At 42.5% G+C, this 16579-nt stretch overlaps 1 protein-coding gene across 5 annotated transcripts in view; it reads right to left on the bottom strand.

The window, feature by feature from the left end:
* igsf9ba (immunoglobulin superfamily, member 9Ba) overlaps nucleotides 1-2525 on the bottom strand; it is a 62734-nt gene extending 60209 nt beyond the window's left edge. For 3 of the 5 annotated variants that reach the window (XM_020050710.2, XM_010892226.3, XM_010892225.3), the window contains exon 1: nucleotides 2215-2525. In XM_020050710.2, the coding sequence (XP_019906269.1) occupies nucleotides 2215-2278 (64 nt within the window). In that variant the 5' untranslated portion in view covers nucleotides 2279-2525. The remainder of the gene's footprint in view (nucleotides 1-2214) is intronic. The other 2 variants (XM_010892222.3, XM_010892224.3) reach the window with 2 other exon arrangements.
* Nucleotides 2526-16579: the final 14054 nt, after the last annotated feature.

The raw sequence follows: 16579 nt of genomic DNA, 5'->3' as shown, positions 1-16579 counted from the left end.
GATTGATGGCAAAAAATAAATGTAATCAATAATAAATGAAGTCTAAAACACAGCAATATTTTGAGAAAGTGAAGGGGTCTGAATACTTTCCGAGGGCACTGTATTTGCTGGATAATTTGTTCAGATCAATGATCAGAGATGCCAGTGCCTGTTCAGCACTGCAGATGTAATCCACTTTATAATCTGCACAGAGGTAGTCAGCATTTTAAAGCAATTTAAACATAAAGTAATTGCTTAAAATGTCTATGTTTTATTTAATTTTATGATGCCAGTCAACCTTCTATATGAATCAGGGAAATATCTGAAAAACACTTCCTCTTATGCCATTAATCAGCATTATTTTCTGTCATGTTCTATTGTTAAAACTTTATTTTAGTGTCCAGTAAACAAAGGCTCAATCCTAGTCATTAGTTAACAAAACATTTTGGTACAATGTAATTTGTACAGTGCAAATTATACAAATAAGCCCCAAAGTTAGGGTTATTTTATTTGAAAAGATTAATGTTATGCCTTAATAATTGACTGATTGATGCAAGACCACATACAGTAATTTCTCTAATTTGTGGGAATTTGTGAGACTTTTATGACCCAAATAATACACCCCTAACTCCAAACAAAAGAAAGTGAGTGAGTGGGTGAGTCAGGCAACTGTTGATGAATGGATGGTGGATGAATTATTCCTGAGAATTAAATTCATGAGTGAGAGATGAAAGTCCTCAGATGTAGAACTGACTCCATGCTCTTAGAAATGGAAAGGGAGTAATGCTACAGTAGGATGAAACACATGGTATATGGGACTGGGACAGTTTTAATTTAAGCTCTAGTTTTAAGGACTATAGTGGAATGGAATTCAACACCCTCTACCATTACCTAATCTCATAGAAAGAGCAACATTGCAGACATTCTTTACCAATCATACTCATATTTTCCACATCAGTTGAATATACTTTTTTCAAATACTTAGTTATATAATCAAATGTCAGCAGTTTACTGATATCTAAATTTTTTACGCAAGAATAAACCCTAAAAAAACAACAGAATAACAACACCATGCATTGAAGGATTAAAAAGTAAAACCAACGTTGTATAGGCACGCACTGGTAATACCTAGGTAATACCCATCAGATTGGAACAGAATGTGATCATCACATGATAGACCGACAAGTATGGATTATCAAAGAAACTGCAAATAAAAATTATTGTAAGAAAATTATGTATTACCTCTTTTTTATCATATAGAAAAAACATTTTCTATTTTGCAAAGCCCATGGTCCTCACAAATAATAAAACATACAAATTATTAACCCCGAAAAAATGTGAAACCAATTGAGGCTCAATAAATGACTCCCCCATCTGGACACTATTTGAAGAGCAAGGTTATGCCAGTCCATGGATCAGCATTTTTTTGTTCATGAAAACGTGAATGAACTTGCATCATAATTTCTTTTCATATACATCAGTTATTTCTCTTTGCCAGACCATGTGGTAAACGTCTCCAACCTGAACTTCATCAGTCACTACTGTCAATTACTAACAAAAACATACATCAGTTATCTGCCCTCTGAAATGCAAAGAAATCAATAATCCATAACATTATATGAATATCATCAAGCAGAGTCGAGTTCCAATATTATATTGCTGCATTTGGTGACAGGCCTACTTTCCTCTGCTGAGAACTATTGAAGCGGTCACACCCCTTTTGAAAAGACTACAGATTGAGACTGCTGACACCTCTACAGGTCATGATTACTGCTTTTTTTCTAAACCAAATGTCATAATCAAACAAAACTATATAGATGTGTTTAATTTAAAGTCTGTTTTGCCATCTAATAATTCAGAAACATGCTCCTGATTACGTAGGCTACTGTAGTATTACCAACCATTGCACTATTTTACAGTAAGGCTCATAGTATTTTTCACAAAAAAAAATTTGCTAAATATTTTTTCATGTAATTAAGTATTATTATGGCTCACTTATTTTACTAATTTCTAAAGCAGCTAATGTTATCCAAAATATATTTAGAAATACCAATTAATCAAGGAAGAACTTTCACGTGACTAGTGAAAATGCAGCCATTTATATAAATGAAATACAGATGCGTTTGTCTACCGATATAGAACGATTGTGCAATCCAAATGCAGCAGCAAACCAACATGCAGACACGCAAAATCATATATAATGGGCGGCACAAAATATATTGCACTTCAACTCACCTTGAGCGGCCGTTCCTCGGGTGCTGAATACACTTGCTATCAAAGTGGCCACATACCAAATCATAGTACTATTGCCGTCCAGCTATTACCACGCAAAGTGCCCCGTTCAACGAATCTTTCATATTCGACCTTGCACCACGCGCGCTCTTATCGATGCCTTTTTATTCATATTCTATGCACTTTCCACTCGGCGATTCCCTTCATCCCTTCCCTCCCCCGTCCTTCCGTCCGCATCCTCTCCCGAAGAGACAGAGCACCTGCACCGTCGCGAATGTAGTAGACGAAGCTGTTTTACGAGCGCATAGTAAAACCAAGTGTGAGAATTTAGCCACCAGATCCGCCTCTCCTATCATTGGATTGGTTGCTGATAGAAGCTATGGGGCGTGTATTGGTCATTCGTCCGCCCCTTACTACCCGAATGACAGGAGAACAGAAGTGTACCAATTCAAGGTGAGTTGGAGCGTGCAGTAGTAGTGGAACCGCAGTATCATGCGCATTGACAGAGAGCCGAGTCCGCATCTTTAAATGCCTCTCCTGAAGTGTCCCTTAACACGTGGCACCATCATTGTTCAGTAATTACCAATTTATTGAGAGCCTTTGAAGATATATAAATTCTCCATGTCAATGTTGGCATATCTATTTATGCAGTCGGCTGTGCTGTTGATGCGCAACAGCCATGTCTGTGCCTCAGCCTCTCATGTCTGCCGCTCATTCACTGCTGCGAGCGGTCATTTCGCTGTCATCGAGAAAGGTTCCGGTTCTAATATCACCACAACCTCGACTAACGTGATGGGTGTGGCGACAGATGCAAACATAATTTTTCCCCTCTATTTCTTAGACGTGTGCAAGGCGGCTTTGTCAGCTAAAGCGCCCGACCCAGCTGTAGCCTGCATAGAAGAATACACATGGCAATGCGTTCACTCTGTTCTGCGCTCTCATGCAGTGCAACTCCATTCACTGAAAATATAGAAAGCGAGAGTCATTTTATCCAAACGCTGCGCTCACATGCACAGTTCTTGATGACACATATACCCCAAGAAATTAACTTATCCATATGAAAATTATCCATATATGCAAAATCAGCCATGTGTTATTTTCTTCAGTTAGTGTGGTTTTCCGTAGGCTATTTTTCAGTTACTTATAATGTGTTATTGCAATGAATAATATATAAAATTGCACAGGAACCTTCTGCAAGTGTGGCTCTAAATGTGTATTTTGTTTACACACAGCATTTTTTTAACAACCAGCAGTTTTCACAAAATGCTTATATATATATATATATATATATATATATATATATATATATATATATATATATATATATATATATATATATATATACACAATATATGTACAGTATCTCACAAAAGTGAGTACACCACTCACATTTTTGTAAATATTTGATTATATCTTTTCATGTGACAACACTGAAGAAATGACACTTTGCTACAATGTAAAGCAGTGAGTGTACAGCTTGTATAACAATGTAAAATTGCTGTCCCCTCAAAATAACACAACACACAGCCATTAATGTCTAAACCACTGGCAACAAAAGTGAGTACAACCCTAAGTGAAAATGTCCAAATTGGGCCCAAAGTGTCAATATTGTGTGTAGCCACCATAATTTTCCAGCACTGCCTTAGCCCTCTTGGGCATGGAGTTCACCAGAACATCATAGGTTGCCACTGGAGTCCTCTTCCACTCCTCCATGACAACATCAATGAGCTGGTGGATATTAGAGACCTTGCACTCCTCCACCTTCCATTTGAGGAGTCCCCACAGATGCTCAATAGGGTTGGCCAGTCCATTACCTTTACCCTCAGCTTCTGTAGCAAGGCAGTGGTCATCTTGGAGGTGTGTTTGGGGTCGTTATCATGTTGGAATACTGCCCTGAGGCCCAGTCTCCGAAGGGAGGGGATCATGCTCTGCTTCAATATGTCACAGTACATGTTGGCATTCATGGTTCCCTCAATGAACTGTTGCTCCCCAATGCAACACTCATGCAGCCCCAGACCATGACACTCCCACCACCATGTTTGACAGTAGGCAAGACACACTTGTCTTTGTACTCTTCACCTGGTGCTGCCACACATGCTTGACACCATCTGAACCAAATACATTTATTTGGTCTCATCAGACCACTGGTTCCAGTAATCCATGTCCTTAGTCTGCTTGTCTTCCGCAAACTGTTTGCAGGCTTTCTTGTGCATCATCTTTAGAAGAGGCTTCCTTCTGGGATGACAGCCATGCAGACCAATTTGATGCAGTGTGTGGCGTATGGTCTGAGCACTGACAGGCTGACCCCCCCACCCCTTCCACATCTGCAGCAATGCTGGCAGCACTCAAACATCTATTTCCCAAAGACAACCTCTGGATATGATGCTGAGCACCTGCACTCAACTTCTTTGGTTGACCATGGCGAGGCCTGTTCTGAGTGGAACCTATCCTGTTAAACTGCTGTATGGTCTTGGCCACCGTGCTGCAGCTCAGTTTCAGGGTCTTGACAATCTTCTCATAGCCTAGGTCATCTTTATGTAGAGGAACAATTCTTTTTTTCAGATTCTTAGAGAGTGTTCTGCCATGAGGTGCCATGTTGAACTTCCAGTGACCAGTATGAGGGAGTGTGAGAGCGATGACACCAAATTTAACACACCTGCTCCCCATTCACACCTGAGACCTTGTAACACTAAAGAGTCACATGACACCGGGGAGGGAAAATGGCTAATTGGGCCCAATTTGGACATTTTCACTTAGGGGTGTACTCATTTTTGTTGCCAGTGGTTTAGACATTAATGGCTGTGTGTTGAGTTATTTTGAGGGGACCGCAAATTTACACTGTTATACAAGCTGTACACTCACTACTTCACATTGTAGCATAGTGTCATTTCTTCAGTGTTGTCACATGATACACTCAAATATTTACAAAAATGTGAGGGGTGTACTCACTTTTGTGAGATACTGTATGTGTGTGTGTGTGTGTGTGTGTATATATACATGGCCTAAAACCCCAGAGAGCAAGCAACAACTTTAAATTGAAGAACAGTGCCTTGGATAAACTCTCTAGTAGGGTAACTTGGAGCCTAGGAAGAAACATAGAGAGGAACAAGACTCTGAGGGGTGTCCAGTCCCCTTCTGACAGTGCTGGATGGAGATTATAATAGTACATGTCATCATCCCAACAGTCATCATCAGGAAATAATTATTTCATTATTTCAACATGCATTCCACAGTTACTGGCACCAAAAGAAAATGTTATGAAATCCAAATGATGTATAACCATTTGATGTATATGTGGTCAACCACAACATTCTGTTTCATTGGGGTAGAAGTATGATGTGACACAGGTTACATTCTCTTAGTCATTCTTCAACATGGGAAAGGGCAGAGAACACACAAATGAAACTTACACAAAAGGTTGTTAACCTTCATAAATCAGGCAATGAAAAAGAAAGCTACATTAAGACATGTAAAGCATAGAAGCTGTGATGAACCGGTCTGGAAGAAGATGCATTTGTATTTTGTATCCACTCAAAGAGAGAAGAAATCTCCAAGGGTCACAATCGTAGATGTTAGTTACATCTTGGGGTCACCGAATCTTCAAAACTAAGATTTGAAGCCACCTCCAAGCCAACAGATTATTTGGAAGGGTTACCAGATAAAACTCTTTGCAGTCAACAAACCACAAACGTAAGGGCCTGGGGATTGCTAAAGCTCATTGGAACTTTGATTGGAACCAGGTTGTTTCGGATGAGACAAAAATTTTGATTTTTAACAACAAACACCTGAGGTGAGAAAATAAAATGATCCACAGTGTGACATATGTTGCTGGATCTGTGATTTTCTGGGAACATTGGAAAGGCCCTGGGAACCTTGTTAAGATACATGGCAACATGGACTCCAGTCCCAGGTGATTGGGATCAGGAGATTTCTTCTATCCAGTACCAGGAGATTTTGAGTAAAATAATTATATTTATTTATATTGTCTAGGAACAGTTTTCATTCAATTTAAAGTTTGATTCATGTGATCTTTTGAGTGTAAGATCAAGGTGATATACAGCAATTACTATTATTGTAATTTTTTTTTTACAGCTTATTAGTTCCTCTTTACATAAATCTGGAGGGCACTGTACTATTTCTATTAGGGACAAAATCAAGTCCAATGATAACTTGAGGGTTTCCTACACCGGTTCTCAAAGTATGTGCCATTCAGGAATTTTGAAACACATTTCAAGGTAATGACATGGACATTTTCCGGGCTTGGTAAAGAAAGGTAGCTGCTACAGTGCAGCAAACATCTACTACGAGTGATTAATTTGATGCCCCTTTGAGGCACTGGGTTGTGAAATTCAGAGCAATCAAAAGTAGTTCACTGGGTGCAGTTTGAGCTAACAGCTGTCTGGTTCACCACATTCATTATCCCCACTGATGATTTTCTCATCCTTTTGTCCTATGATGAGAAACATTTAGCCACACAATAGAGAGCTTTGTATCCTGGGACAATATAAAACAATGCCTAGAGGACCAGAAGTTTTGTAATAGAGGTCTCTGCCCTGGATGGTTGATGAACTGGTGATTTTAAAGTGCCAAAAGTATTTCTGTGGAACCAGAACTCTCCAAACAATCACAATTGAATGGATATCACATTTGACTATATAGGGATTTTAACAAAGAAATGCTATATAACCCCAAGTTAACAAATGGTCAGTGAAGTGATTCATTGTTCTACTCTTGATTAAGAGAAAGCTCCTTTGCACAAAATGTAAAATAGTTTTGTGAGGGAATAAGTCATGACATCAAGGGATGACAAATCATGGAAATGTCTTTCCACTGAATTCTTGTGTATTGAGTGAATGTGAATTCATTGTATGGAGTGTTCGGTGTCTTTAACAGCAGAGTGGTCATGGAAGTTAATTAATACACATATAACAGGTTACTTGCTTTATCTTGCAAAATATCTTGCATGAGTAATATTTCTCAAAGTGACAGAATATACATTTGTGTATTTTTAGAAAACGTCCAATGACAACGTAAAATTGAACTAGTAGAAACTATATTTCCTTATTTGATATCATTTCAAGTGAAATGGTTCTCGATGACAAAAACAAGTTTGGAGCTTCTCATTGTCTCACAAATCCTCTATTTGCTGCCAAAGGATTGGTGCCACAATGCTCTTTCCCTCTCTGACTGCTGCGTGGCCAGCTTAGCACAAGGTCATTTAATATCTCTCCCTTCCGTCTGTATCTATCTGTGTGTCTCTCTTTTTCTCACCAGCCCCCTTCGTCTGTCTTTACTCTCGACCATGGCCTAAAATTGCTAACATATTATCACCTTTTTCTGACCCTCTAGTGACCCTTTGCTGAGAGTGGTAAGACCTAATAAGTCTTTTTTGGCATTTAGTATGTTAATATTTCATAGGATCTCCATTAGCCACTGGCAGCAGCTACCCTTCCTAGAGTCCAAACAATAATAAAAAAATGACGAGCGATGATATGTACATTAATAAAATACAATGCCTTATAACAATCATAACGCTTAGTCATGTCTGTGTATCTTCACAGTTTTCAATATTATCCAAGGTATAGTCTAATCTGTTTTAAAAATCCGGTTTTATAGCTAGCTAAAGTTTTTCAGGAAATGGGTCACTTGCGATTTGTTGCCTTTGCTGCACTTGACTCAACAACCGGACAGTAGTCAAAACTGGGGTCTGTCAGACTAGTCTGGTTGATTGAGTTGTAAAGAAGGCAGAACAACACCTCATCAGGGCCAGTCTTCTTTTATTCTCCATGAATCTTAGGGCTGTATAAGTTGTAAAGAAGGCAGAACAACACCTCATCAGGGCCAGTCTTCTTTTCTTCTCCATGAATCTTAGGGTTGGGTCCATTGTAAAGAAATCAGAGCAACACCTTGCCAGGGACAGTGTTCTTATCTTATCATTAATCTTAGGGTTGAGTGAGTGATTCCAAATACAGTGCTTTTACTTTTAGAGACATTTAGGACCCACTTATTGTTAGTTACATAATATATAACTGTAATGAAAGGGTAAAGTGAGAGGGAGAGAGGCTGGTTCCAATCGCGGAGCAGGCGGTTTATAAGGGAGACGAACTCCCGATAGGGCAAGGCGCAGGATAGTTGTACAGGTAAGGGTCATAATCACGAGACACAAACAATTGCAGAATCACAAGGCTAGAGACGGAGTCGAGGAGCAAAGCAGGCGATGGTCAAAACACGGGAATCGATATAAGACTACTAGGCGAAGGCGAAAACAGAAGGCTCAGTAATGAATGACGGAGTGTCAAACAATACCTCACAAAGGTTAAGGAGGAATGAACAGAACTAAATAGGGGTATAAACCAGACACAGGTGGGGACACAGGTGCTCAGAATGAGGGTGATTGGGATCTGATGACTGGGGTGCATTCAGGAGTGGTGGAGCGAGGGGTGCGTTCAGGAGTGGTGGAGCGAGGGGTGCGTTCAGGAGTGGTGGAGCGAGGGGTGCGTTCAGGAGTGGTGGAGCGAGGGGTGCGTTCAGGAGTGGTGGAGCACGGAAGCGGGTCCACGGCGGCGGAGAATGTCACAAAAACTGGCGTTCTTTGTTTGGTTTCAATTATTTATTTGATTGTTGCAGCTGATGTGTGTTAGTGTTGTGTCGGCATAGTACATTGCAAAAAAAAGCGTATTGGTCTTCCATTAAAAGACCCAGTGTTCTATTAAATAGATACAGTACATCCTCTGGCATGTCTATACCATCATAATTCTTGTCAGCAAGAGGTTAATATCAGTTGAAAAGCAACGTGGCATTATGGCACTAACCCAGTTTGAGTTTGTAGGAGACAGACAGGCTGAATCTCAAATTGCATACTACATACTACATACTACATGGATGATAGTGAAGCACATACTGTTTGGTATATAATAAGATAGTATGCCAGTATTGGAACCGATTGGGACATACTATCTTGTCACAAAAAAACATTAGATCAGTTTGTCATGCGTTAACATTAATTACCATCATGCCAAGTTTGAATTTTTAGCTAGACACAATTAAGCATTGTGTTAAACTGACTAATGTTTCTTTCGAAGTTTACTCCCACCACAATTAGCATCTATGAACTGTATGGCTTTTGCCACCAGCCATTTTAATAACGTATTAGCCAGAAACAGGCCAACTAGTTTCTTAGTACTTGGAACAGTTAAAATAATTTAGCAATTGCTAGCAAGAAGACAAACTTTTCACTACCAAAGCTATTTCATTTCATGACACAACAAAGTTTGTTTTTCTTTCATTTGTGAATGACATTGATAAAATAACTATGAATACAGGTGATGTTAACTGACTTTTTCGTCAAGTGAAAAGACAAGAGAATTGTGGAAATCCCTCCGCTTTTCCTGCGCAAAGGGTTGTGGTCTATATAACCCCAAAAAGCATGCATGGATGCATACTTCAAAAATACACCAGAAATAGTAGAACATCCGGAACTTGTGGCATACTATTTTCAGCATAGCACAAGCAACATAGAATTTTTATGATGGTAAAGGGAGGAATGTGTCACAACACACAGTGCATTGTACACTGCTGCGTATGGGGCTGCGTAGTCGCAGACTGGTTAGAGTGCCCATGATGACCCCTGTCCACCAACAAAAGCATCTAAAATGGGCATGCAAGCGTCATAACTGGACCTTGTAGCAGTGGAAAAAGGTCACCTAATCTGTTTTCTTTTACATCACATGGGCAGCCATGTATGTGTGTGCTGTTTATCTTGGGAAGAGATGGCACCAGGATGTACTGTGGGAAGATGACAAGCTGGTGGAGGGAGTGCTTTGGGCAGTTTTATGCTAGGAAACCCTGGGCCTGGGTATTCATGTGGATGTCAATTTGACATGAACCACCAACCTAAACATTGTTGCAGACCAGGTACACCCCTTCATGGCAATGGCATTCCCTGATGGCAGTGGCCTCTTTCAGCAGGATAATGTGCCCTGCCACACTGCACACATTGTTTGGGAATGGTTTGAGGAAAGTGTTGAAGGTGTTGGCCTGTTCTCCATATTCCCCAAATTGCAATCCAATTGAGCATCTGTGGGATGTGCTGGACCAACAAGTCCAATCCACAGCAACTCCACATCGCAACTTACAGAACTTGAAGGATCTGCTGCTAATGACTTGGTGCCTGATACACAGGACACCTTCAGGGGTCTTGTAGAGTCCATTTCTTGGCGGGTCGTCACTGTTTTGGTGGCAAATGGAGGACCAACATCATATTAGGCAGGTGGTCATAATGTTTTGGCTCATCAGTGTAATCCCCTCTAATGCAGCATAAATCTCTTACAGCATCCTTATTGTAACATATTGTTGCCATTATTGTTGGTTTTGAGCAAACATAGGTTATTTTATCTGATGTCATTTTAAGTTGCATTACTTTTATGAGGATTTTGTCTAAAATATTATTATACATAGCATTGTTGGAAGGCTATATAGGTTTACCTGTTTTGGCCACTATTTATTCACTACACAGCATTAACAAAGCAGGCATTACCTGTTGTAAAAAAAACATACTGTAGTCTATGAAGAGACATAGGCTACTGTATGCCAATGACTGCCATTGACAAATGCAACTTGATGAGTGCATGCATTTTGTTAAGATCGCACCAATTTACTTTTTACAATCCCTTGACTTTGAAATTGGTGTCAATTGAGGTTGATCAAAATCCTAACATACAAGCTTGTGTGGTTAGAATGTCATACATTTTAGACTGCATGTTCGCCATGCTAGTGGGCTTGCAGAGATTACGTGTTCTGTCTTTCTGCATCTAGACTTCATCTGTCACAGAGGAAGCGCCAACCCACCATGGCACCAATGCATGCTAATCCTCCCCCAGCCACACATGATTTCTACAAGGGCAGCTTGAGTTGGGAATTAAACAGCCTCTCACAAATGGTTACAGTCACATTTACCAAACATCTGTTGCCTTGGGTAAGGGCATGTATGGCCGGAGTTCTCCCTGAACTGCAGGCCTGGAGCTGAATGCTCACTGGGCCAAGTGAGTGACACTCATCTGACGAACATAACACTTGTTGACCAGTATGTGTTTTTGACCTACAGACTTCTTCCATTGGATGTATCAATTTGTTTGGTATCAGTTGCGGCCAACCTTCAGTAAATCAATCAATACTTCTGACTGTGTTGCAAAGTGTATTAGGGCGATTTCAATCACAGTGACACAGGATGTTAACAACATGTTGATGGTTATTATATGACCGGTTGTTTGGATCCTGAACCCACCGTAGCATTCCAAGCCATACTGTACTGACCGTTAGCATTTCATGATGTTCATGCCTTAATAATCTGTTGTATTTACTCTATCCACTTGCACAGTATTTTACCTTTGTTTTCAGCCTAACTGTTTGGTTCTTTGGGGTTCATGAAAGCCCAGCTGTGTGTCTGTCTGAATCCAGAAGATTAGTTTCACTTTTGATTTGTGATCTCCCCTGGGTATAGGCAACCAAGAGTGAACAGTTACAGTGTACACTGGACAAGACAACCTTTTTCTGGAGCTAGGAAAAAATCACACTTCAAAGTTATCATGAGAATCATGTATACATCCAAGTAAATTGGTTCACTGGCCATTTGATATTAAATCAAGCTGAACAAAGCCCTTCCCCTGTGGCTGAATTCATGATACAGCACTGGCTCTTGTTCCTTATTGCTTAATAGTGTACTGTAGCTTTAGTTAAACACTAACATGACATTACCATAACTAGTGAGTGTTTAATTTTACTACAGAAATACATTTTATGTGACATTTACAGCAGCTTGTGTAATGATTTATAACTTCACAAGTGTACATTCCAGTGATGTAAAATGTAATGGTCTATACATCAATGCTCTGTAGCTGCATTCAACCAGTTATCAGTTGAGCATTGATGTAGGTAGACATATGACATCAACGGTTGCACAATTAGAATGAAACATACTATTTCCAAGTATGGTGTAATTAAATGGTTTTCCTTGTATTGTAGGTTTTGCATGCTATGCCACTCTTATATATCTTCATAACAGTTCATAAAATAAAAATCTACTGTATGGGGTATTCCTTCCTCTGCTCTAAAAATCAAATCTCAATGGAAAGATGACATTGCTCTGTGTAGGGTTTGGTTTTTCAAATTTTAAACTGGTGTCATGAGTTTGTGGTTACTAAAAATCTCATGGTACTTATTGAAAGCGCTGGGTTGAACTCATATTGACAGCCCTCTACTCAGAGATTAATCAGAATTTTTATCTGTCACAACTTGTCCCTCTTCCTCTCAGCTTCTATGGAGCCTGTCTACCTGTTGGTTACCCACTGCAAAATAATGACAGTGTTGGTTTAAATAGCAAATATCATTCATAAGACCTACCAAATGGCATTAGCTTTTTTGGTTTTATAATAAACTCATTATAATCTATGTCCTAACAATTTAGGATACTGTATTTATTTTGGTTGACATGAGGACAATTATCATGTTTGCTAGAGACTAATTTTGTCTGCAGCCATCCTACTTTTGCCTTTACTGTTTAAGATCACTCCTTTCTGTTCTGTATGGGAATGTAGGGTCTGTGCCCTGTTCACGTCATTCCTCACCAGGAACCGGCGCACCTCCTAGATCGCAACCTTCCACTCCACATGAACGCATCACTCTTCCCGCCTCACAATCACCAGAATACTGATCACCTGTGTCACTTACCTGTTTCGTTTGTTTTCTCCCAGTATTATCTTTCAATCCCAGCCTTCTGACTGTGAGGTATTGATAGTTTGTTCGCTGCATCTTTACTAAGCCCTCTTTCGGATTGCTACAGTTTTGGATTTTGTGTACCGACCTGCTCCTGCCCGATCTACCTTTTGACTCTGATTCCTAGTCTAGTCCCTATCTTTACATTTGCCTGTCTGTTGGATTACAGTACTTTGTCCTTCTGCCTGCCAGTGACCCGGAGACCTGCTTAGCCCTCTTGTACCTCAGTTTGTATCGGTGCCTTCTGTGTATGACCCCAGCCTGTACGTCTGACCACGTTTCTACTGTTCCCCGTTGTCAATCAGAGCGGCGCGCACCGCAACTGGAGCCACAACACCTGCCTCCGTCTGGTATCGTTACAGGGAAAAGTAAATGTGTTCAAAGATATTTAGAATTTTTATAACCTGAATAATCATTAAATCATTCTAGTTTAATGACAAATCATTGAAATTGTGAGTATCAACATAAAGTGTACCTTTGTTTTTGGTAATATGTAACACCAGTGGAGTTGTTTGTATAGTTTCTGAGGAGTCAACCGTTCATACAGCTGCTGAGTCCTTGCAGAGGAGCTTCCTAAAGGAAGTGTTTCCTAAAGGAATGTCTGTTTACTTTGATGGAGAGATGTTCTGAGACAAAAACTTGGAAATACCTTATCTTTTGGGTGACATTTCTTTTTGGTTGTTGTACAGCTCAATCCCAAAAAACAAAAACAAATAACCAACCAACAAATGCCATTATTTGAATAATTTACTTTTGATTGTTGCACCCCGCTGCTCCGATTCTCCGGCCAATCTCCCGCTCCATTGTCCCCTCACTCGCGAACAAGACCCAGAGATACTTGAACATTCCCTACCCGGAGGAGGCACTCCATCGTTTTCCTGCTGAGAAACATGGCCTCAGATTTAGAGGTGCTAATCCTCATCCCAACCGCTTCGCACTCGGCTGCGAACCGGTCCAGTGAGTGCTGAAGGTCACAGACCGATGATGCCATCAGGACCACATCATCCACAAAAAGCAGCAATGAGATCCCCAGCCCACCGAACTGCAACCCCTCCCCACCCCGACTACACCTCGATATCCTGTCCATAAAAGTTACAAACAAGATTGGTGACAAAGCGCAGCTCTGGCGGAGGCCAACCCCCAGCTGGAACGAGTCCGACTTACTACTGAGAACCCGAACACAGATCTCACTTTGGACGTACAGGGATTGGATAGCCCTCAGAAGGGACCTCCTCACCCCATACTCCCGCAGCACCTCCCACAGTATCGCCCGGGGGACCCGGTCATACGCCTTCTCCAGATCCACAAAACACATGTAGACTGGATGGGCATATACCCAGGCCCCCTCCAGGATCCTTGCAAGATAAAAGAGCTGGTCGGTTGTTCCGCGACCAGGACGGAATCCGCATTGTTCCTCTTCAATCTGAGGTTTGACTATCTGCCGAACCCTCCTTTCTAGTAACTTTGAGTAGACTTTCCCAGGGAGGCTGAGAAGTGTGATACCCCTGTAATTGGCGCACACCCTCTGGTCCCCCTTTTTGAACAGGGGAACCACCACCCCGGTCCGCCACTCCTTAGGCACTTTCCCCGACTCCCACGCAATGTTGAAGAGGTGTGTCATCAAAGACATCCCCTCCACACCCAAAGCTTTCAACAATTCTGGACGGATCTCGTCAGTCCCCAGAGTTGTTTGACTACCTCAGTGACTTTTGCCATGGAGATTGACGATGCTTCCCCATCAGCCTCCAGCTCTGCCTCCACTATAGAGGGCGTGTTAGTGGGATTTAGGAGTTCCTCAGAGTGTTCCTTCCATCGCCCAATTACCTCCTCAGTTGAGGTCAACAGTGTCCCATCCTTACTGTACACTGCTTGGATAGTTCCCCGTTTTCCCCTCCTAAGGTGGCGGACGGTTTTCCAGAAACACCTTGGTGCCGACCGAAAGGCCTTCTCCATGGCTTCCCCAAACTCCTCCCACACCCGCTGTTTTGCCTCTTTCACAGCAGAGGTCACAGCCCTTCGGGTCTGTCGGTACCCTGCAACCATCTCCTGAGTCCTCCGGGATAACATGTCCCAGAAGGCCTCCTTCTTCAGTCGGACGGCTTACCTGACTACCGGTGTCCACCAGGGTGTTCGAGGGTTACCACCCCTTGATGCACCCAAGACCTTTAGACCTTTACACTTATGAGCATCTTTATGTTCGGACATGGGGTTCCATGCCATGCCATCTTCTTCCGCTTATCCGGGGCCGGGTCGCGGGGGCAGCAGTCTAAGCAGGGATGCCCAGACTTCCCTCTCCCCAGACACTTCCTCTAGCTCTTCCGGGGGGACACCGAGGCGTTCCCAGGCCAGCCGGGAGACATAGTCCCTCCAGCGTGTCCTAGGTCTTCCCCGGGGTCTCCTCCCGGTGGGACGGGACCGGAACACCTTCCCAGGAAAGCGTTCCGGAGGCATCCGAAAAAGATGCCCAAGCCATGGGGTTCGTTATAGATAATCCATGACTAGCACAGAACTCTAACAACAAACGACCACTCGAGTTCAGATCAGGGAGGCCGTTCCTCCCTATCACACCTCTCCAGGTGTCTCCATCATTGCCCACGTGTGCGTTGAAGTCCCCCAGCGGAATTATGGAGTCCCCTACTGGAGCCCCATACAGGACTCCATTCAGGGTCTCCAAGAACGCCAAACTGCTGTTCGGGGCATATGCACAAACAACCATCAGAGATCCCCCCCCCCCCACAACCCGTAGGCGTAGGGAGGCGACCCTCTCATCCACAGGGGTAAACTCCAACATAGTGGCACTCAGCCGGGGGCGTCTCACACCCTGGGCAACTCCAGAGAAGAATAAAGTTCATCCCCTATCCAGGAGTACGGTTCCAGGACCGAGACTGTGTGTGGATGTAAGCCCCACCAGATCTAACTGATAGCACTCCACCTCCCTCACAAGTTCCCGGCTCCTTCCCCCACAGAGAGGTGATGTTCCACGTCCCCAGAGCCAGCCCCTGCCACCCAGGTCTGGTCCGTCGAGGCCCCTGGCCTTCACTGCCACCCATATGGCAGTCTGACCCCAGCGTTTCCTCCCATGAGTGGTGGGCCCATAGGATGGAGAGGGGGGTGCCACGTTGCTTTTTTGGGCTATGCCCGACCGGACTCCGTGGCAAACCCGGCCACCAGTCGCTCGCCGGCAAGCCCTCCCTCTGGGCCTGGCTCCAGACGGGGGCCCCGGGCTTCCTCCGGGCAGGGTAACTCCTCCTCTTCCTCATTTGTACATAGGTGTATTTTGAACCATTCTTAGTCTGGCTCCTCCCCTGAGACCACTTTGCCATGGGAAACCCTACCAGGAGCACTAAGGCCCGGACAACACAGCCCTCAGGTTCATAGGAACACACAAACCTCTCCACCACGATAAAGTGATGGCTCCCTGAGAGGTATATGAGACATACTGTGTTTTATTGTAAACTAAGGACAGTGCTTGACTTGGAATTAAGTGAAAAAGCTGTCTTTTCCCATTCAGTCCCACAGACCAGGGCGTCTCACGACCCCTACATTTCCCCCCTCAAATTACCACAATATCTGTCAGTGCCTAATTGTAGTCCATCTA

The sequence above is a fragment of the Esox lucius genome, chromosome 1, assembly GCF_011004845.1.
Source record: "Esox lucius isolate fEsoLuc1 chromosome 1, fEsoLuc1.pri, whole genome shotgun sequence".
NCBI lineage: Eukaryota > Metazoa > Chordata > Actinopteri > Esociformes > Esocidae > Esox > Esox lucius.
Note: the sequence above shows the minus strand (reverse complement) of the source record. Positions and strands in the feature narration are given on the sequence as shown.